Below are 24,141 nucleotides of genomic sequence, written 5' to 3'. Positions count from 1 at the left end.
TGATCTTCCAATCAAAATCCTCAAATGCCAATCAAAAACCTCAAATGACAAATCAAAACATTGCATTTACATTGTATATATGATGTATACAATCTATGCACCATATACATTCTGCAAATGAATGTTAACAATAACATATTCCAAACATATACCATGTGACAGAGGCTGGGGGGAGAACGGATGTGATGTCATTGAAAGCCTGTCACATGGTACTAGAGCCAATCAGAGTAGGGATAGACTTCCCGTGACCATGTGACAGGCTTTCAATGACGTCACAGCCGTTCTCCCCCAAGCCTCTATCACATGGTATAATAGAGCCAATCAGAGTTGGGATGGAGTTCCCATGCTCTGATTGGCTACCGTACCATGTGAGGACGGCCATGTTTCTTTTAATGACGTCATCTTAAAGGCAATTGAAGCAAAGCCATTCTTGATTGGTTGTGCTTTCATTGCCTTTAAGTGACGTCATCATTTTATTTTTTTCTCGGCCAAAACACATGGTTTTCACGGCCCAATCAGGGCCGTGGGAACATGACGAAAATGTGACGTCATAGGCCTTTAAAAGCCTATGTTGTCTCATTTTGAAGCAAGACGCCGAGGAGGAAGGACCTCCTACAGAAGAAGAAGGCCAGGGCATGGTCGTAGAAGACAAGAAGACCCCGGAAGAGAGCCGCAGATAGAAGAAAGAAGAATACAGATAAAGATTGATTACAAATAGAAGACCCGTGGATTGTTTTGGATTTTTATTTTAATGTTTATTATTTTATGGTTTGTTATTTTATGGGTTCCTGTGCCTGGTGGATTGGTTCGAGAGTAAGCTGTTCAACTGGAGTCGGTGAGTGGATCAAGTAATGGTAAGTGAACTAAAGAAATGTATTTTATTTAACTTGTTAATTTTTTAAAAAGCTTTTTTAACATGTGTATTTATTTATTTTTGGTATATCATTTCTTGCCACTGTATGTATGTATGTATGTATGTATGTATGTATGTATGTCTAGATCGATATATACATACAGGGTAAGAAATTATGTTGTTTTAAAAGCTTGATTTGCTGTGTTTTAAATTATTTTGGCTATGCTGTTATGCATAAATGTGTGTATAATGTATTTTAAAATTAAATAGATGTAATTGTTGCTATTGTATGGTGTACTTTAGGTCAGGGTGAGGCTTGCTTTTGTATATTGTATTCTTGTTGGTACTTATATTTTTTCACAGGATAACTTGTTCTGTTCAACGCTTGAATTAGTTAATTGTTTAATTGTTAGGGATGGAATGTAAATTGTTTAGGGATGTAATTAATGAATGCTAATTGATTTATGTTGACTGGATTGGTTTAAATAGTATACTTGTTTGGATGTATTGGTATTTTGTTTGGAATATGTTATTGTTAACATTCATTTGCAGAATGTATATGGTGAATAGATTGTATGCATCAAATATACAATGTAAATGCAATGTTTTGATTGGCATTTGAGGTTTTTGATTGGCATTTGAGGATTTTGATTGGAAGATCAGATTGGATTATTAAAGGAAATTGATTTTATTGTAGTGTGTCTGTATGGAGAAGTGGTATTTGTAGTACAGCATGTTTTTGATAACCCTTCTACATTTAGTTGTATATTGGTTCATCATGTGTGTATATTGTTTTAAACGCCTGTGACGGAAGACGCGCTTAATAACACATTTATATTTCGTGGGTCCTGATTGAGCAGAACAGGTTGAGCAAAATAAACTGAGATTTATTCCCTTTATAGGCAAACTCACGACAACTGCAGAATAAACTTAATAATTACACTCACGGGTAGAGAAACAGAGGATAATGTCCAGAAAGGTGCAAAACACCAGGAGATTGTCTTTTAATATGTAGTCCTTTTGCAAGGGCACAAATTGCCAGCCCCAATCCTTCTGTGAATGTGCAAAGTCTTTTCTGGTTTTTGGGATTCGGTCTGGATACCCAGGGCTAACGCAATCCTGAAGCAGGGCTAGTTTCCTTGTTGCGATGTTTTTTAACCCCTTGCGTTCTGGAATCGTAGCCGCTGTACTTAGGTCTTATCTGGGTATGCACCTTAACCCTGGCTGTGCTCAAAGCTGTGACCATGCAGCAAGCTTAAGTCTATAGGGAACCATGTTAAAAATGGTTTTTGAGGCAAAACGTGACACTGTGTGCTCATTTGCATGTCATTTCCCAGAATCCCTTGCTACAGTGGAAGTGCTGTATGCTGGGTGATAATGAGGAAAGGCGGGGTTGCAGACCTGCCTAAGACATGCAGATGAGCATACAGTTGTATTTGCATATTTGCTTTCCTGTGGAGGGTTTTTGTCACTTTTTTTACTCACCATAACTTAACTCAGTATTATGGTATAGCCTATCCCATAGCCTCTTTGCATACCCAGTTAAAATCAACCCCACACTGATGAGACCCAATAAGGTCGAAACAGCTGTCTGTGGGTGGTTTTCTGGGTATGCACCTTAACCCTGGCTGTGCTCAAAGCTGTGACCATGCAGCAAGCTTAAGCCTATAGGGAACCATGTTAAAAATGGTTTTTGATGTATTTTCTCAAACCAGGGGGAGCATGTAGGGAAAAAACAACAAAGAAAAAAACACACTATGTGCAGACAATAGTGTTCAAGGGTGGAATAATATGATGCTTGGCCCCTATGTGCTGCCTACTCACAGAATGTCAGTAGGATAAATACAGTGGCGGGATATGTGGAGTCTGGTGGGTCTCACTGGACATGAGCAGGAAGCAGCTAGGACTGGGATATCAGTTGCAGATGTACATGGAAAGATAAAGACAGACCTCCATGGTGCAGAACAATGGTATAAGGATAAACTTTATGAAGTGATAAAAATGTGCACTCACAATGTTTAAAATCAATACAAGCGTTTTGTCACTATAAGGGTGGTTGCCGCAGCTCACCGCACCGCCGACGTCCCGGATAGGCTTTTCCACAGGCTCCTCGTGGCTTCCTCTACACCGTATCAGTGTGGGGATCTCCTCCAGTGGTGTCTCCGACGCGACACGTCACTTCCGGTGGGCACGATCAGCTCCGTCGCGTCACTTCCGGTTCGGCAGCAGATAGACAGCTCGCAGCACAAATCCTCTCACTTCCTGGGCGGGTCCACTCTACGCGTTTCGCCAATGACGAAGCCATCCATTTCATTGGCGAAACGCGTAGAGTGGACCCGCCCAGGAAGTGAGAGGATTGGTGCTGCGAGCTGTCTATCTGCTGCCGAGCCGGAAGTGATGCGACGGAGCTGATCGTGCCCACCAGAAGTGAGCAGGCGGCCATTTTAGAACAGACACAGTTGACCGTGGAAGAGCTCATAAGAGAGGGGCGAGAGGCAGCAGAGACCCTCCTCCTCGATGACAACCTTGGGCAAACCATGGATCTGGTAGTCCAGCTGTGCGAGGAGATCAGCAAGACCACCCACGCCAGCGAGAATGGTAACTAGTATCACTGCATGTCTGTCCAACCCTTTATCCCCAAACTAATGGCGTCTTTTAACATTTTCTCCATTAACGTAAGGAGAATAGGAGAGCGGATGAGACGTGCCAGAGTACTAACATTCCTTTCTTTAAAGAAATGTGATGTGTATATGCTACAGGAATGTGCCTTACCTTTTTCTCGGTCCTACAGGCACCTGAGCGGGCAGTGGTCTCACGGCCCCTCCTACTGGTCTGGGGGGAACAGGTGCAGGAACGCGGGTGTAGCCATTTTGATCCGGGGGGGATGTTTCACTGTTGATTCTGTCCATGAACTCGTCTGCGGCAGACTACTGGTCGTAGACGGTTCATGGGCAGGGGAGCCGATTAGGCTCATCAATGTGTACGCCGCCCCCCGGAGAAATGAGCGCTTGGAACTTTTCCAGCACCTTCGCCCTTGGATCGCAACCTCCAGGGCAGTGGTGATGGGTGGGGATTTCAACTGCACGATTGAGGTGGGGGGGCGCGTGCCCCGCAGCAAATCAGCAAAGATAGATGTGACGTCCAGGCTACTCACGGCGATGAATGGGGAGGCATCCCTGAAGGATGCAGTGGGATCTATGGGAGCAGGTGCCGCAAACTACTCTTGGTGCCACCCAAATGGTTCCGTGCGTTCTCGGATTGACTTCCTGTTCACCACCAAGCAGGTACAGCACAGACAGCACTCCATGGTCGCAGTACATTTCTCTGACCACAGAGCCATTCATCTCCAGGGGCGCCTGGGAGGAGGTTTCCCCCCAGGGCCAGGATCCTGGAAGCTGAACTGCGCACTGCTGGAAAGGGAGGAGATCATGGAGGAGCTGAAAACAGCATACACAGCATGGAAAGAAGAAAAGGCCTGTTTCCCCAGCACTGCAGAGTGGTGGGAATTCACGAAGATAAGGATCCGCTGCTTCCTGCAGGCAAAGGGCAGACGCCTGGCGTGTGAGAGGAAGGGGGAGTTCGAGGGCCTGCAGCGCAAGCTGCAGTCCATGCATGACCTCAAACGCTGCGGATGGAACGTGGATGATGACCTGGAGTAAACCAAGGAGAGCCTACAAAAGCACTTTGAGGAGGAATCCAGACGAATCATCTTTCGTTCCAAGGTGGAGAACCTTGAGAGGGGGGAGAAATGCAATGCCTTCTTCTTCAAGAAACTCCACTCTGCCCACACACCCCTGAGGGAGCTGCGAGACAAAGATGGCAACGTGCAGCAGGGGAAGGAGGAAGTCATGGGAGTCGTGAAAGATTTCTATGAAGACCTCTACTCCCCAAAAGCATCAGACCGAGACCAGACTGACAAATTCCTGTCAGGGATTACAAACACCATCGACCCGGCAGGAAAAGCAGCCATGAACGCCCCCCTGACGCTGGAGGAGCTCCACGCTGCAACCAAATCCTTTAAGACGGGTAGGACGCCGGGTGGAGATGGTATCCCAGCTGAGTTATACACGAAGCTGTGGGACCTGATCGGCCCGGACCTGTCCGAGCTTTACAGGGAAATGGAAGCAGAAGGTAGGATGCCCCCAACACTGAGGGAAGGAATGCTGACGCTCTTGTACAAATGGAAGGGGGAGAGGTGCGACCTCAAGAACTGGCGTCCCATCTCGCTCCTGAACGCGGACTACAAGATCCTAGCAAAAGTCCTAGCGGCAAGACTGAAGAAGGTCATCAGCCAGATCATCCACGCAGACCAGACGTGCGGCATCCCCGGACGCAGGATCGCAGACAGCCTCGCCCTAATCAGAGACCCAGTCCACTACATCAAAGACCGTCGTGTACACGCGGCCCTGGTCACCCTTGATCAGGAGAAGGCCTTTGACCGTGTCTCCCATGATTTCATGGGCAGGGTGCTGCGTAAGTATGGGATGGGGGAGATGTTCTGTTCTTATGTTAACCTGATGTACCTTACAGGGGTACTGGTGTAACTCGGGAAGCAGGTGTCCCTGGTCCACAAAGCAATGCGGTTCAGCTCAGGGGCCCCCCTGCTCACAGTACACTATTATTTAAAATACTTTCATGCTGCTTCGTTACAGTAGCACATAGCCGCAAAGGTAAGGAACGAGTGTTTATTTATATATGTGTTTTACTCATAGTGTAGATGTGCAGAGGGTCTCCGGAGCTGAACCGCTTTGGTTTTAGGTCCGGGGACCCCCTGCTCCCCGAGATACAGGCCCCTTTATGGGGTGCCGGTATCCATCTGCTTTGTTTACATTCCGCAGTCACGTGATCAGGACCTTTAAATGCAGAGGGATACCGGCACCTCATAAAGGGGCCTGTATCTCGGGAAGCAGGGGGTCCCCGGACCTGAAACAAATGCGGTTCAGCTCCGGAGACCCCCTGCACATGTACACTATCAGTAAAAGATGTTTTGATATGTTTTTATTTTGCCGATTTTTGCGCAGAGAGACCGGCGGGTCTCTCTCTGCTGCAAACACATATCGGCTGGGGACGGCCTATCGGCAGGTTATCGGGAGCCAGGTTTATTTATCGCTGGCTCATCGGCGTTTGCTGTCGCAGAGATTCGGCAGGGATCGGCATGGATTCGGCCCTTACTGAATACCGCGAGGGCAAATCGCCAAAATCATGCCTATCGGCAACACTTGCCGAAAAGATTTTTTCGGCGCTTAGTGCATGAGGCCCTATGTCTCTGTTTCCCCTCTCTCTTCCCTCCTTTCTTTCTATCCCCCTTCTTTCTATTGTGCCCCTCTCTGTGTGCCCCTCTTTCTTTGCTGACAACACCACTCCTGCTCACACTCACTCTCTCTCTCTCTCTCTCTCTCAATCTCTCTCACACTCCATCTTTCTCTCTCCCCTCTCTATCTTTCCTTCCCCACTTTGTCTATTCCCCACTCTCTCTCTTTTCCCCCTCTCTCCACTTTTACCCTCTCTCTCTGTTCCCCTCTCTGTTCTCCTCTCGATGTATCTTTCCTCCCCATCTCCCTCTCTCTTATCCCCCTCTCTCACTCTATTTCCCCCCTCTCTTTCTTTCCAATCACTCACTTCCCCCCAACTCCCTTTGCTACCACCTTTTTCTCTTCCCCCATTCTCTCTCTTTTCCTCCCTTCCTCGTCTCTCTCTTCCCCGTATTCTCTCTTTCTTTCCAATCACTCTCTCTCTTCCCCCCAACTCCCTTTCCAATCACTCTCTCTCTCGTCCGCCCAACTCCTTTTCCTACCACTTTTCTCTTCCCCATTCTCTTTCTTTCCCCTCTCTATTTCCTCCTCCTCTCTCTATCTCATCCCTTTATGTTCTGTCTTTCATGTCTAACTCTCTGTTCCCCCCTCTTTTCCCCACACTCTCTCTGCTCCCCTATCTCTTTTTTATCTCTTCCACTCAATTTTTAACCTCTCTCTTCCACCCTCTCTGTTTCCCCAATCTCTCTCCCCCCCTCTCTCTCTGTTCTCCACTCTCTCTCTTTCAACCCTCTCTCTTTCCCTCTCTCTCCTCTTCCCCGTTTCTAACTTTCCCCATTCACTCTCTCTTTCCAGCTCTTCTCTTTCTCCATCCTCCGTTCCCCCCTCTCTCTTTCCCTCCCTCTCTTTATTTCTCCCCACTTTATCTGTTCCCCCTCTAGTGACATCATCAGGGAAGCGTCCATCCACTTCCGGCACGGTGGGAAAGAGAGATGCTGAGCCTGCACTGTTTTGAGCCGGGCGATGGAGTACGTTGCGGACGGCATTGTGTAACTATTTGGTTAGGCACGATAAATTGTAAGTGTATCCTGCTTTCTTTTTCATTTATTTATAGTAAAGTTTGTGGCAAAATTGCACCATTGTTATTTTATTCCCTTCTGGGTATATCCGTGGTGGAATTACATATTGAATCTCAGCACCGAGAGAACGTGGAGTTCAGCCTCCCAGAAGGACTCAAGCACCACGTGGGGTTTGTGGAGAAAAGCCTTGGGAGGAAAAGCACAGATTATATCCACTGAATGTATCCAAGATCATCTTGAGGATCCTGCTGCAGCAGTTTTTCTCATGGGACCACAGCTGTTTTGGACTTTTGGGCCACTACCCTCTCCAATTTATCCTGTTTGGACATTGTTTTTGGACTGGCATGCGGTATTTCATTTTATTCTAAGCGCCGGGGAATATAGTATTTTTTCTATCTATTTATTTTTTACCAAGTGCACTAGAGAGCACTTGTATGCTTCATCCTCTTGGCAGCTAACATTATTTGATTTCTCTGCACATACTGAAGGGTATCATTTAATCAATTTCATGTTTTGGCCACTTATTTGGTCATTATTATGTATTATACATAAACACTTACTTATCACAGTGAGGTAGTTTGTTTAGTTAGGTCACAGCGCTAATTATTTGTGCATTAGTTTATTATTGTTTGTCACAATGGTTCTTGAACCGGAGGTACATAATTATCTAGGGTCATACCCGTAGGCTGTATAACACCCGATCTAATCTCCGCTTCTCTCTTCCTCATGGTCTTAGCAGCCTCCTCGGGGCTAAACACTCCTTCAGCCCACCAATCATCTACAATGGTTGCTGTCTCTAACAAGAACCTCGTGCGGTCCATAAAGGGCACGTACTCCCTGAATCTAGGATGCCACAACGGTAAGAACCGGCTAGCATTACTACTGCAGACCCAGTGTTTGATGTGGTGCTTGAAATCCCTGAAACATCATAAACAACAGACATTGCATAATGACTGAACCCACTGTTGACACTACACACATCATCTTCTATACATTTGTCATCTATTAACATCTCATTCCCACAAAACCAGTCCAACCAATCCGAAAAGGGAATAAGAATCTTAGAGGCCCGCAGGATCTGCAGGCTCCTCTTTTTAGAGTACTGTTCTCGTGCGGCCCGATCAGCTTCTCCAGGCGGGGAAATGTGTCTTTCTTGAAATCATTTATCTTACATTTTCATGTGAAAATTTGTATAAAGAACTTTTCTACAGATGTGATCAGCAGTTTCACTGTAGTTTTACTGTCTCTGTAGGTCTCCCATCATACCACTTAGATTGTAAGCTTTTCGGGGCAGGGGTTTCCTTTTCTTATTGTCTGATTTTGCTGCACTTATTATATTATTATAACTCCCCGTACTGTATTCTTTGTGAAGTGCTGAGTACACTTTTGGCACCATATAAATAAAGTCATACAATACTTTTCTACAGATGTGATCAGCAGTTTCACAGTAGAATGGAAACACTATAGTTACTAATGTTGTAAAACTATTTAACTTGTGAACATGTTAAACGTGTGGAATAGGCCGTACAAGAAGACAACAAATACTGTTTTGAGAATCATTGCAGTTTATTGAAGAATTATAAGAAAGTCCATATATTTTTAGATCGAAAAAACAAACAAAGTTAAGCGACATCTAAATAGCATGATCTGCTTTATAGAAGCAGTGAACAGTTCAGCCAACTTGACGAACACATAAGAAATGAATATATTTTCGTGTATACATTATATAAGGTTGTATATTCAAACGAGTTATGCAGAAATGTGCTCTTTAGTTGAACAATATCTAGATTTCTTTAGCCTATTTCTAGATGGATGGAATTGTTTGTATTGGTGACAGTTATGAATTTGTACATCTAAAAGTGTTATCTGCCATGGTGTAGCCAAGCAAAAGAAATCCAGAAATATTGCAGTAAAATACAAAGATAAGAAGCCTGCTTGTTAGCCCAACATTTTAACTGCTAATAACAGAGCATATATGTTTTATTATTTGGACCAAAGGGATAAATCCAAATGGTTGTCATGGGGTTTGATGCTGCTGTCATGTATGGGGAATTTAAAATCTCCTGGTGCTTTGTAAGCTTTGTGAGGTTTTTGATACAATGTTTACACTTGAGCTGCTGGCACTTTCGGTGCTGGAATTTCCTCCTCCCATACTGTATCCTCCGCCAATAGCTTGTCCAGCACCATACACAGAACCACATCCATATCCAGAGCCAGTGCTGCCCCCATAGGTGGAGCTCACAACAGCTGTTAAAAAACATCAAATGATTAGATTCAATTGAAAGTTAACATACAGTACTATATTCAGAAAACACACAGGTGACAGCTAACAAAATCATACTTACAAATGTTTACAGCTCCCACACCATCGCCTGCCAACCTGCAGCAAAGAAAAAAATTGTTGACTGTGGCAAATCCTTCTTTTAATAAAGTCATAAAGTCAATCTTTAGAACATTTAAAGGTTAATGGCATATCTTAGGTTACATTGACACACATATTTTTCTTGTTTTTTTATATGGTTTAGATAGGAGGTAGCCCACCTGCTCTCCTCTCCCTCCAGCAATTTCCTGTATGTGGCAATCTCAATATCCAGAGCCAGCTTCACATTCATGAGCTCCTGGTATTCACGGAGCTGGCGAGCCATGTCCTGCTTGGCCTTGTGAAGAGCATCCTCCAGCTCAGTCAACTTTTGCTTGGCATCCTTTAGTGCCAGCTCTCCACGTTCCTCAGCCTCAGCGATAGCAGCCTGCAGTTTGGCAATCTGCATGTAAGAAAGAAGGGGTTAGACTTTGTAAATGTGTTGGGGCTTTGTTTTTTTATAGTACTGTACCTCAACTAACATATTATACACATAATTGTAATAGACTTAATATAAAGAAGCAACACAAAAAGATGCCTCAATCCTTCAAATTTTGTTTTAAATATATGTTTTTTGCAACATAACGTGTCAATACTACTTTACAAGCAATTTGCTTAATGTTTGTTTCCTGGAAGTTTGTCTTTACAGTATGAAATGGTTCTCAGACCATGTGACAGTGTACTAAGCTCTTAGCTTCAGGCAAGAATATATATGTCTGTTACTTTTTTTTTTTTTTTTAAATCCTTAAAGCCACACTTATAAACCTACTTGTTTTTTCACATTGTCGATTTCAGAGCGCAGTCTGTTAATCATACGATTAAGCTCAGAGATCTCGGTCTTTGTATTCCTAAGATCATCCCCGTGTCTCCCAACACAACTCTCCAGCTCTTCATACTGCAGAGAAACACAACAAAGAGTTTTTACACTTCATTATATTCGAAAAGACTAAAGATTGAACATTCTCAAACGTTTTCCCCTGGGCCACCCTGCCTGATCTATCCCCATGCTCGTTTTCCCCCGCCCCCCTCTTACCTTGTCTCAGACATCAAATGACGCAGCGTAGTCATGTAACGTCACATTTCTTTACATCACGTGACCCTGCAGCATAATTTCACGCCATGTCGGAGACAAGTTAAGAGAACTTACAGAGGCCTTACACAGTCCTCCTGGATTTAATTTAGATGCCTTGAGGAAGAGTGCTGGGCCTCTGTAAGTTTGCGCACCCCTGTCCATGACAGTAGAAAATGCTGAACATACAAAAAGAGACTGAGTTAATTCATACCCATTCTTTATTGTCTTAGTAGACTGCAATAGTATTGACTAGCTGAAAGTCCCTAAAAATTGATAGTTGAATGGTAAATTCAAAATATTATTGGCAATGTGTGGACAGTGTGTTTTATAAATAAACCATGGAGTTATTTATAGGGTTCCTGCCAGGATGAAGGCAAAGTTCACTCATATTGGTTATCAGAAAATGCTGACAAAAGAGACAGTTGTCCAGTTTCCTTAACATTAAGCATTAAGTAATGAATTAATGAATCCCACTAATTTTAAAGAAGGAAAATATATAACTTAATCCATCTCGAGTCTCTAAATTATTGTCCTCCTTACTACTGTACATGCATTGTATTAACTGAATACTCACTTTAGATTGATACCAGGACTCAGCTTCTGCCCGGCTTTTGTTGGCGATATCCTCATACTGAGTCTTCACAGCAGCGATGATTCCATCCAAGTCCAAATCTCTGTTGTTGTCCATGGATAGTACGACTGAAGTGTCTGAGATCTGTGCCTGCAACTGGGCCAGTTCCTAAAAAATATAAAAACTCTCAGTCATCCCAAATACATCAGAGGTCCTCTTTCTATATCTCCTTTTAATTCCTTGACTAAGATGGTGACTTAATAGTCAAGCCTCAACCAGGACTATGGAATCGAAATGCAATCCTTTTGCTCATAGCAAGCAGTCAGACTAGCCTCTGGCTTTATAATCAAAATTAGTCTTTAAAATATTTCTAAGATGGTTATCACTGAGCTTGTATTGTTCTACCTTGTACAGAAGAAGTGTGTGCACAAGTGGTAATATACGTAACAAAAATAACTGATGCAACTACCCCTCTCGCTCTTGCTTAAAACATTGAACTATGCTTGTTTTAGTATATTATATATTATTTTATTTCCAACTTTACTTAGAAGCATGGATTGCATATATCAGTATAATTACCGCTTCATAGAGAGCTCTTAGGAAGTTAATCTCATCTGTCAGAGAATCCACCTTGGCCTCCAGTTCCACCTTGTTCATGTATGTAGCATCCACATCCTAAAGTAAAATAGCATGATACATATATACATATATACAACATTAGAAGTACAACAGCACATTTTAGAAACATCACAACATTGGGAAGATGTTAAAACAGAAAAGACTGATATGATATGTGTCTTACTTATATGATTGTTACGCACCTTTTTGAGCACCACAAATTCATTCTCTGCAGCTGTACGCTTGCTAATTTCATCTTCATACCTGTTGGGAAAAATTATAAATACAAGTAGTTCTTTGTAATCAGCAGCAAGTCAAAAGTCTACCTTGCAGAGATGTAGGCAGTACCCATATAAAATAGGTAACTAATATTTTCACTCTAGATTTTAATTGACCTCATAAGAATATGAAAAACATGTTGGGGGTGAGTCTAAAGGTTTTATATGAACAATAAAAACCATTGCAATACAATTAAAAAAAACATAATTTCGTGTACCGCTACAAAAGAGCTGCTTATTTAATTACCAAGAATATTAAAAGTTATTTATATGAAAGTCATTAAAGTCCACTGGGAACCTGTTTCATCAACTAACGCTAAAACCAAGTAACATACAGTATGGAAAGAGTGACTGTGGAGCAAGAATGTTGAATTTTGAGCAAGATTATTTGAATGAACATTTTCTTAGCACTGTTTGCTAAAAAAATATAAAGTGCAAGTATGTCACATTGCTTATCCTTCGGTGCAGTCTTTGATGGGGAGTTAAATATACTGTCTAAACAATTTTTTAAGTTGTGTACATGATAAGTGTAAAATAAACTTTTCTCACTTACTTGTGCTTGAAATCTTCTACAGCATCCTGCATTTGTCTTAGTTCTGAATCCAAACGAGACTTATCACTTCCTAGGCAGTCTAGCTGTCTGCGCAGTGAATTAATGTAGGCTTCAAAGAGGGGTTCAATGTTATTTTTAACAGTTTTTAACCCCTGCTCTTGCAAGAGGCTCCATTTAGTCTCCAGCACTTTGTTCTGTTGCTCTAGGAATCGTACCTGTAAGGCAACAGACATTAAACTATGAAAATATTCATAATGTCAACAAAGTTAATGCTGTTAAGAGGACCAATGAGGCAGAGTGAAATGAGGTGTCCTACAGCAAAGGTATATATATATATATATATATATATATATATATATATATATAAACATATGATACCGTTCGCACGGTAATCAGCAGACAGCACTCAGGTTTGTGAAAAATAAACATATATTGTAGAAAAAATGACACAAATCACCAACGTTTCGGACCCACACCCTGAGGAAGGGCCCGTTTGTGGGTCCAAAACGTTGGTGAATTGTGCCATTATTTCTACAATATATGTTTATTTTTCACAAACCTGAGTGCTGTCTGCTGATTCCCGTGCGAACGGTATCGTATGTTTATCTACTTATTATGGGACATGTACCTACATAAATGAGCTATATTGGAGTGACGGCTGTTCATCTTTATATATATATATATATCATATGAACCAGCCCAAAGACCAGTAAAGAGACAGCAACCAACGAGGGATAATCCAAAATAATCTGTATTGAGATAAACAGATACACGAAAGCCAACGTTTCGGTCTCAAAGGGAGACCTTCCTCAGGGCCGTGCGGGCCCTGAAGAAGGTCTCTCTGTGAGACCGAAACGTTGGCTTTTGTGTATCTGTTTATCTCAATACAGATTATTTTGGATTATCCCTCGTTGGTTGCTGTCTCTTTACTGGTCTTTGGGCTGGTTCGTATGTTATGTGGATTCCTATGGGACTAGCAACTGCCTTTTGCCTTGCATTAGAGTGCTGACTGCTTGCTTTATATATATATATATATATATATATATATATATATATATATATATATATGTAAATATATAAATATATATATAATATAAAGCAGAAAATAGCCGTGTTAGTCCAGTGCAGAATAAATGAGTTCTTCAGTATTAAGTGATACCTTTTTTAAAACCCACAGACAGACTGTTTCGAATTTAATGGGTCTCCTCAGTGTGGGGGTGGTTATAATGGGTTTGCAAAATGAAGCTGGGATAGGTTTCACCACATAGTAAAGTTATGGTGGGTAAAAAAAGTGACAAAAACCCTCCACAGTAATACATATAGCAAATGGAAATATTTATATATATATATATATATATATATATATATATATATATATATATATATATATATATAAACCACACAAGAAAGACTAAGACAATCCCCAAAAATAGCACTCTAAAATATACCACATAAATAATGACAAAGTGTATAACAATGAGACCCGGATACCCTGCCAAGGTAGAAAATGAACAAGATTTTATTAAAGAGCAGCAAGATACACTAACTTAAAAACATTGGCACACTAAAGGCAGCACAAAAATAAGCAGGCTGTGACTCTCTAAGACAATACAGATAATCAATAATGCTGAAGAATTAACCAAGAACTAAAATGTGTCTAAATAACAAGTCTAATAATTACACAAAATGACACAAAAAAGCTAAATGGGACACAAAAACCCCTTACCAATTTATATATAGTGTGAGCAACATCCTTTTTGTGTGTTTGTCATATATATATATATATATATATATATATATATATATATATATATATATATATATATATATATATATATATATATATATATATATACTGTATATATATATATATATATATATATATATATATATATATATATATATATATATATATATATATATGTAGCAACTGTCAATATTACTGTATGTTCATTTGCATGTCTTAGACAGGTCTGCAACCCTGTCTTTCCCCATTGTCACCCAGCATACAGCGCTTCCACTGCAGCAAGGGATTCTGGGAAATGACATGCAAATGAGCACTCAGTGCAACCTTTTGTCTCAAGCTCGTATTACACAAGCCAATCCTCAAGCCAATGCATGCTGTTTTAAACACAGCTTTTAGACAGAGGCTGGGATGAGATGCAAAGCCATTAAACCCACTCACAGACATGTTTCAACCTTGATGGGTATCATCAGTGTGTGGTTGGTATTAATGGCAAAGCAGGTTTGAGACTAGACTAGTAGTATATATATATATATATATATATATATATATATATATATATACACACGTGTGTGCGTGTCCATATATATATTTGAATGCAGTGAGCTAAACAAATTAATTTACTTACCTTGTCAATGAAGGAGGCAAATTTGTTGTTGAGGGTCTTAATTTGTTCTTTTTCTTCTTTACGTACTTTCTGAATTGATGGATCAAATTCCAGGTTGAGAGGAGCTAAAAGGCTCTGATTAATAGTAACCGCTTGAATGCCACCAGGTGGACACACTGGAAACACGGCACCACCAGTATAACCGTTATTATCACCAAATCCATAACTTACTCCTCCACCAAAGCCTGACTCACAACTAGCTCCTCCACCAATACCATACCCAGCACTAGATCCATAACGGGACTGGGAACCTCTACCGATGGAAATTCTTTTATTTCCTCCTAAATTGTGGAGACTTCTGCTTCCAAAGCCAGCTTGACTAACACGGCCATCGCTGCTGCCAGAGCGAGTTACAGAGGACGAGCTGAAGCTGCATCGGTTTGCTCCTTGTGTGACAGCAGAAGCAGCACTGAAGCCTTTCTTGCTTCCTCCAACGGAGTATGTTGATTGGCGAGAAATAGACATGGTCCTTCTGGAGCTGCAAAAAATGTGATGCTGATGCTGAGCACAGAATAAAGGCAGACTGAATCTCTCAGAGATGGAATTCCCCCTTTTATCTGTCTCTGTATGTGGGTTTGGTCGCAGGGAAGTGTATGCATAATTTTACCTCAACAATGGGCTTGGCATGCCTTCCAGCAATCTTAACATTGAACTCATCTGATTAAACACACCTCTAAATGTCTGAGGTACAAAAAAAGACAATTTCAGGCATTGTAGCAGAAATATCTGGCCCTTTCTAGCCTCGGTGTAAAGCTGACAGCTCATTTCTGTTTTTAAGTTTGTCAGTTTTAATTTTGTTAAAGTGATACAATTTGTTGGCGTATTATAATTAAGAGAGGCTTAGTCAACATCAATAGAAATGCATTCACAGCAAAAAATCTGATGTGTTATATACATTATACTGTATATATATATATATATATATATATATATATATATATATATATATATATATATATATATATATATATAGTACTTGAGAGAAAGAGAGAACACATAAAATTTACTTTTAAAGATGCTAATTTTCTGTGTTATATAACAGAGAATAGTTTCACATAAAGTAAGGAATTGTAAGACATTAGAAATAACACAAATATATGTATATGTGTATAGATAGATAGATAGATAGATAGATAGATAGATAGATAGATAGATAGATAGATGATAGACAGACAGACAGACAGACAGACAGACAGACAGACAGACAGACAGACAGACAGACAGACAGACAGACAGACAGACAGACAGACAGACAGACAGATAGATAGATAGATAGATAGATAGATAGATAGATAGACATAATTGTATATACCTTATATACCAATTTATTTACTGAACTGAGGGAAATAAAGCTAATTGTTTAAGGCCTGTTTGATACTGCTTGTTCATACAATTGTTATAACATTTTAAGTAATCAAAGCAGTCATATAGGCGTTCTAAATTCTTAAATTCCTTGTATTCCTTATTTGCCATTGTACAACTTGGGAGGCAGTAACCTGGCACTGAGAGTACTGTATAGTTTCATAGTTTCATAGTTTCATAGTAGATAAGGTTGAAAAAAGACATATGTCCATCAAGTCCAACCTATGCAAAATTTAAGACAACAGATACTTTATCCTATATCTATTCTTACTTATTGATCCAGAGAAAGGCAAACAAAGAAACCTCAGTGTCATATCATCCAAAGAAATCTCATAAGGGGAAAAATAAATTCCTTCTTGACTCCAAATAATGGCGATCGGATTATTCCCTGGATCAACATCCTTCCAATGTTTACTTATTTGGTATATCCCTGTATACTTTTCATTTCTAAAAAGATGTCCAACCTTTTTTGAACAAATCTATTGTATCTGCCATCACAGTCTCCCTGGGTAATGAATTCCTTATTTTAACTGCCCTTACTGTAAAGAACCCTTTCCTTTGTTGCTGGTGAATTCTCCTTTCCTCCAACCTAAAGGGATGCCCCGAGTCCTTTGTACTGCCCTTGAGATGAATAGTTCATTTGAAAGATCCTTGTACTGTCCCCAAATATATTTGTATATAGTTATCATATCCCCTCTTAGACGCCGCTTTTCTAATTTAAATAAATCTAATTTAGCTAGCCTCTCCTCATACGATAGATTGTCCATCCCCTTTATTAATTTGGTGGCTCTTCTCTGCATTCTCTCTTGTTCCAGAATGTCTTAGGAGTGGTGCCCAAAATTGTACTCCATATTCAAGGTGTGGTCTTACTAATACTTTGTAAAGTGGCATAATTATGTTTACTTCCCTTCCATCCATTACCCGTTTAATGCAAGATAAGATCGTGTTTGCCTTTGCAGCCACTGCATGACTTTGTACACTATTGCTAAGCCTGCTGTCTACAAGCACTCCTAAATCCTCCTCATCAAGGATTCCCCAAATGTATCCCCATTTAATGTGTAAGTCGCCAGTTTATTCTTGCATCCCAAATGCAAAACGTTACATTTATCTGTAATAAACCTCATCTGCCATTTACCTGCCCACGTTTCCAGTCTCTCCAAGTCCTTCTGAAGAGAAATTACATCCTGCTCTGATTCTACGTTACACAATTTAGTATCTTCAGCAAAGATGGAGACTTTGCTCTCGATTCCAACCTCAAGGTCATTAATAAACAAGTTAAATAGCAGGGGTCGCAGTCCCGATCCTTGAGCTACTCCACTCACGACTTTAGCCCCACATGGAAAAGTTCAATTTATGACAACCCTCTGTTGTCTATCCTTCAACCAGTTTTCAATACAGGTGCATACATTATTAATGAGTCCAATTTACTTTATTTTGTACACCAACCTCTTGTGTGGAAACGTATCAAAAGCTTTTGCAAAATGGAAGTAGACCACATCAACTGCATTACCCTGTTCTAGATTCCTACCTACCTCTTCAAAGAAACAAATAAGGCTAATTTGGCATGATCTATCTTTCAGAAATCAATGCCGACTATAGGATGATTCACTAATCTCTTTTATGTGTTAATGCATTCGATTTGACAATAACTGCTATATATATATATATATATATATATATATTTCCATTTGCTATATATATATATATATATATATATATATATATATATATATATATATATTTATATATATATATATATATATATATATAAAAAATAAAGTAACAGCAGCGCTTTAAGATTTCAAGGATATGATCTTGTAAGGTAGTAGAATCAGAAACATAGCAGCAAGATCTTCAAGGGAAGAAACAAATTTATCTGTATTCTCTTCCTGCATGGCTCACTTTCTCACATCCATATGCACTTTCCCATGTTCACTTGTCCTTTTCTCCCTGTTTCTACCGTGTGTGTTGTTTTTTCCCCTGAATATGTTACATAATCCTGACGAAGTCGCCGCAGTGTGATGAAACGCGTAGAGCTGTGACGTCATCGCGTTCGTGTTGGTGTATTTGGAGTCCCTGGCTTCCCTGCACTCCGGCTTGCGGTAATTTCAAGTGCTAGCAACCAATGTATGAGGGAGCAAAGGACGTGCAGGCATTGGATGCCTTTTTATCTTGCTGCCAATTCGGGATAGGAGTTCATGGTGAACCTGGGCTGTTTACATCCACTCTGCAAACCTGGGACTCACCCTACCACCGCAGATATCCACAATAGAGATTTCTCTCCCACGAATGGTTCTGTTTAAAATCCTGTAAGTGCACATTCTTATGGGTTGCTGATCTTTTAAATAAATGTACCTTATTTTTTACTCATTTACGTGCTATGGAGCTTGCGCTTTTGTTTGTTTTTTTTCCATAGATTCCAAAAGTGGTTGGCTATACCACTCCCCTTAAAGCTGCAAAGATGCTCCCTGGATTTTCTATTGGGACTATATTTCTCTCTGGATTTTTTGGTTGAGTGGAACATTCATTTTGGATTTTTCCTTTTTTTTTTTCACTATCACGTTATGGTTTGTAGATATTATTAGGTTAAATTGTGGTAATTTTAATTTATTTTAATATTTTAAATATGTTATTAGAATTTATGATTTATTAGGGTTATTTCACATCCTCTTTAGCGCTACTTAATTTTTGTGTTGTCTTTGTTATATATAAAGCAGTAGGTACACAAAACTCAAGCAAAACACAGATGCTTATCCCATAAAAATAATGTAGAGATAATAATTACCAGAGTGGTATCCGATAATAAGAGACAGCACACTGAGGGTTAAATCAAAACGAAGTCTGTATTGTAGACAAGAGAGGTATTACAACCAACGTTTCTGTCACCGTAACGGGACCTTCCTCCGGGTCGCATTATATATATATCAAATGGAAATATTACTGTATGCTCATTTACAGTCTTAGACAGGTCTGGAACCCTGCCTTTCACTGTTATCAACCAGCACACAATGCTTCCACTGCAGCAAGGGATTCTGGGAAATGACATGCAAATGAGCACACAGTGCCACCTTTTGCTTCAAAACCATATAACATGGTCCCCTGTAAGCTTTTGCTTGCTGCATTTCACAGCTTTGAGCACAGCCTGGGTTAAGATGCATAGCCAGTAAACCCAGCCACAGACAGCCCTTTCAACCTTAATGGGCCTCATCAGTGTGGGGTTGGTTATACTGGCTTTGCAAAATGAAGCTTAGGATAGGTTTCACCACACTTAGTTAAGATATTGTGGGTAAAAAAAGTACCAGTCCATTTTTGTTTATTGTATAAGCACGATGGAGGTACTGGACCTGAGCACCTGTGAATTATAATTCTGAGAGAACTAGTGCAGTCCACCGAGCCCCACGGTTTAAGTGGACCCGAGTTCTCTACCACAACAATTAAACTTATTGCCTGGGGAGACTGTGGGGGCCTCCATAACTCATACCTTCTGTTCGTGGCATCTTGTCTCCTCCCGGCACCTCCCTCCATCATTATGGCTCTGTGACGTCAAATGGCGTAGCATTACCATGACAACAAGACATCACATGGCACCATGACATCACGTGGTATCCCGTTGTCATGGCATCATGACACAATTTGATGTCGCTGAGCCATAATGACAGCAACTTCCAGGGGGAGATGCCGGGAGGAGATTAAAATATACTTTGCATAGCCATTAGTATATTGCTCAGGCATGCTCCTTTTTCAGCACAGACATGTCTCCCTAATTTATTTGAAGGGACATTTGAGGGATATATATAGAACTTGTGATTGGTCTCACTTTCTTTTGCCCCTTTATTTGTACGAGCATCCTGTGTCATTGGAAATAGATTTGCAAGGATGTAGAAGATATTGGCCTTGCATTTCTGGCATATGGCATATGGTGCTGTATAAGAATAACAACCTATTGTGTTAAAATATATTTACTACTATAAATACAATTTTTTCAATGTTCTGCTGTTGTCCACACAAAGAACAGTTACTTTGATAAGTGCTGTGTGTATCGCTGCTGATTTTGAAGGGGTCATTTACAAAGTGACAGTTGCAGTGTAGTGAAAGGTTGTTACAAATGACTAACACACATTAAAAAAAAAACGCTGAGGTACAGTATTTGAAAAAAAAACACTAAAAATGAGCAATTAAATACTGTAAATATATACTTTACTAAGTACCTAAATATATGGGGTTGTGACTCAGATACAATTAGCTCCACACCTAGACATAAAATACATAAAGTACACGCAAACAAATAGCATCCAACAATAGAATTTATAACTGATATAAAACACTGTAATATAACACAGTCTGCAGAAAAGACTTCCAGAATAAATCAATAATGGAACCCAGACGTGTGATGCAAGTCAGTATCAGTGTCTGGAGTCCATTATTGATTTACTCTGGAGGACTATTGTGCTGGCCGGGTTATATTACACTGTTTTTATCAGCTATGCATTGTATTGTTGTTGTTATTTAATACTGGACATTTGTATTTGTGGGGATGATGTATGTATAGGTGTGGAGCTAATTGTGTCTGATTCCCAACCCCATATATTTAGGTAATTAGTAAAGTACACATTTATTGGATTAATTCTGTTGATTGGTACAGTGTATAATACATTTGATTGTTTTTCTACAATTGAGTGTTTTTTCAAATACCTCAGCAAATTTCTTTTTTAATTGTTGGGCTTTATTTAAAATGAAATATATTATATTCATTTTATTTTAAAATGAAGGAGAAATGGGAGTCCCCGAGACTGATATCAATGCTGTTCATCTATTAATAAAAATTACATTAAAGTAGCTTAATTACCATAGCTGCTAGCCACTACGGGAATTCATTATTTTTTATTGTTATTGGGGTTTTTATACAAGTGTACATGAGCAAGGGGTATCCTGGGCTGAGCCACATTGGTTTCAGCCTCGGGGATCCCCTACTTCATGAGATACAGGACCCGTTATGGGGTGCCGGTATCCCAGTGCAGGATTTAAATCCCCCGGTCACGTGACGCGGGAGATTTAAAATCACAGGGGATACCCGCACCCCATACCGGGGCCTGTGTCTCGGGAAGTAGGGGGTCCCCGAGGCTGAAACCAATTCGGTTCAGGTCAGGAGACCCCCTGCTCATGTACACTATTATTAAAATCAATTTTTTATTGCACGATCGCCTGTAAGAGCCGTGCTTGGAGACGCTGCGTCTCCATGCAGCTCTTACAGGCTGCATTTTTTTCTACCAGCTATCGCGCTATAGAATTTATAGCACGACAGCACTGATACAAAAACAGGTCGCACGATAGTGCATTTTTTTTTCGGCATTAAGAAATGCCCTTCATTTCTTAGTGAATCCCACTTTTGGCTTCATGTTTTAAAGCCTGATAAAAAAAATGCATTGTCGTATGCAAAAGCACTGATTTTATCACTGATTGGGGAATCAGCCCCTAGGTGAGCTTTTACCAAAAATATATATAAAGTGGAATCACTACCTCACTACATCACAATGTATGATTTTATTACAGACTTTGATACTTAGGGGGTGATTCACTAAGCTCTGATTTTTTGCGCTGATTTGTAAAAATTTTGGTCGGCCGCAAAAAGGTGAAGCCAAAGACGCGATTCACTAAGGCAGCTCAGCGCGTTTTGGCCCGGCCAAAAATATGCCATAATGCGCAAGCTGCTTTTTTCTCCCTGTTATCGCGCTTAAATGTCTATAGCGCGATAGCTGATAGAAAAAAAGCCGCCTGTAAGAACTGCATGGAGACGCTGTGTCTCAATGCACGGCTCTTACAGGCGATCGTACTGTACAAATATTAATTTTAATAATAGTGTAGATGAGCAGGGGGTCTCCTGAGCTGAACCGCATTGGTTTCATCCTCGGGGACCCCCTACTTCATGAGATTCAGGCCCCGGTATGGTGTGCCGGTATCCCCTGTGCTTTTAAAGCTCCCACGTCATGTGACTGAGGGATTTAAATCCTGCAGGGGGATACCGGCACCCCCTAATGGGGCCTGTATCTCATGAATTAGGGGGTTCCTGAGGCTGAAACCAATGCGGTACAGCTCCGGAGACTTTGTTTGTTTTTTGGGGGGGCACACCATTGGTACCGCTGGCCCGATGGGACCCCCGGACATCCGTGGGGACCCCTGAACTTATGCGCGGATCACCCGGGGACCCCCGCCTGGTCAGCCGGGGACACCCGCCAGCCTGTTGTATGGATGGTCTGCCTGAAAAAGGTAAACAAAGAAAATATTTCTAAGTCCAGCTTCTTTTGCGCCTGCCTTTAGCTGGTGCTTTTTTCCAGAGCGTTTTTAAAGCACGATTCACTTAGCGCTACTTAGTGAATCCCAAGTACTGTCAAAAATCGGCGCGTTTGCCTGATTGGGCGCATTTTGGAACGTTAACCCAAACCAATACTGCTGGCTAGATATAGAAACGCATTATGCCGGGACGCCTTCACTGCCAGCGTGCCTTTGGTCCCTGAGCAGGGAAGACATGCAGAATAGTAAATTCAAACTAGGTCCGATGAGACACACATGGGAGACCTGGACGAAATGCAAATTCAAATTCAAGCTCACAGTACCTCATTCTCAACTTACACCAATTCAAAAAAATCCAAAATTCCCACCTGGTTGTGAGCCCAGACAATTCGATCAATTCAAAACAAAAAACATTAGAGTGGTTGCCGACCACCTGAGTTTTGGGCAGTTCCTGAGTTTCCAAAGCATACAAACCAAATATGAAATAGTAGGGTTGAACGTCTTCAAGTACCTACAAATTCGACATTTTATTCAAACATTATCCCCAACGTTGGAATTTCCCCCTCTCACTGGTTTCGAGCGGCTCTGTAGAGAAACAGCCCACCAGAAAGGTCTTATAACACAAATTTATGCAGAACTGGAGAGGGCAATGGAAGCACCCACCCACGACTACATGCTACATTGGGCAGCAGAATTGAATATAGTTATAGACCGGGAGGATTGGGAAAGTATTTGGGAAACAGCCTCAGGAACTTCCATATGTACCACAATCAAAGAAAACATATATAAAATACTGTTTCGCTGGTATCTTACCCCAGTTAGAATAAATCAAATCTACCCCCTGGCTTCCGATCTATGTTGGAGAGGCTGCGGTCAAAAGGGGGACATGGCCCATATCTGGTGGACATGTCCGGAAATTCAGAAATACTGGGAAACCATACAAAACTTAATAAAAGAGGTCACAGACCTCATAATACCCATTGACCCTCTGACCTACCTGTTGGCCAAGCCCTTAGAGACATTGGACCGACCAACAGGAAAATTAGTCTCCTTCATCCTCACAGCGGCTAGGTGTGCGGTGGCTGCCTCCTGGAAGAAAGTGTCTCCCGCATCTAAACAAACAGTAAAAAAAAGGATACAAGAGGTGATGGAAATGGAGAAATTGTCAGCCTTTTTGAAAAGGTCCACTGCCTCTTTCTACAGAACATGGGACTCATGGTTAACCCAAACGACACTCCAACACTAAAACACCTCAAAGGAATAAGAGTGGAGAAGGGATAGAACAGGGACCCCAGAAATGGAAACTGAGAAGGAGGGAAGCCACGGCCCCCCCACCCCACCCCCATCCCCATCCCCTCTTTTCCTTTTTCTGTTTCTACACTCACGCTGCCCCTGTGGACCAAAGAGGGTCTGGGGAGCGTTGAGGCTTTTCCCCGACAAACGCC

General features: G+C 41.1%; 1 protein-coding gene across 1 annotated transcript; it reads right to left on the bottom strand.

Moving 5' to 3' along the window:
• Window positions 1-8,731: 8,731 nt before the first annotated feature.
• Window positions 8,732-23,786, bottom strand: LOC142490071 (keratin, type II cytoskeletal cochleal-like). Its single transcript, XM_075591863.1, has 10 exons — window positions 23,694-23,786; window positions 15,008-15,524; window positions 12,636-12,850; window positions 12,008-12,068; window positions 11,766-11,861; window positions 11,190-11,354; window positions 10,313-10,438; window positions 9,726-9,946; window positions 9,530-9,564; window positions 8,732-9,431 (listed from the first exon to the last, which is right to left on the bottom strand). Exons 1-10 carry the CDS (start codon window positions 23,750-23,752, stop codon window positions 9,238-9,240), a joined length of 1,689 nt encoding a protein of 562 aa, XP_075447978.1. The 5' UTR covers window positions 23,753-23,786; the 3' UTR covers window positions 8,732-9,237.
• Window positions 23,787-24,141: the final 355 nt, after the last annotated feature.

This window comes from Ascaphus truei, chromosome 3 (assembly GCF_040206685.1).
Source record: "Ascaphus truei isolate aAscTru1 chromosome 3, aAscTru1.hap1, whole genome shotgun sequence".
Classification (NCBI taxonomy): Eukaryota; Metazoa; Chordata; class Amphibia; order Anura; family Ascaphidae; genus Ascaphus; species Ascaphus truei.
This window is presented reverse-complemented; position numbering and strand designations above follow the sequence as displayed.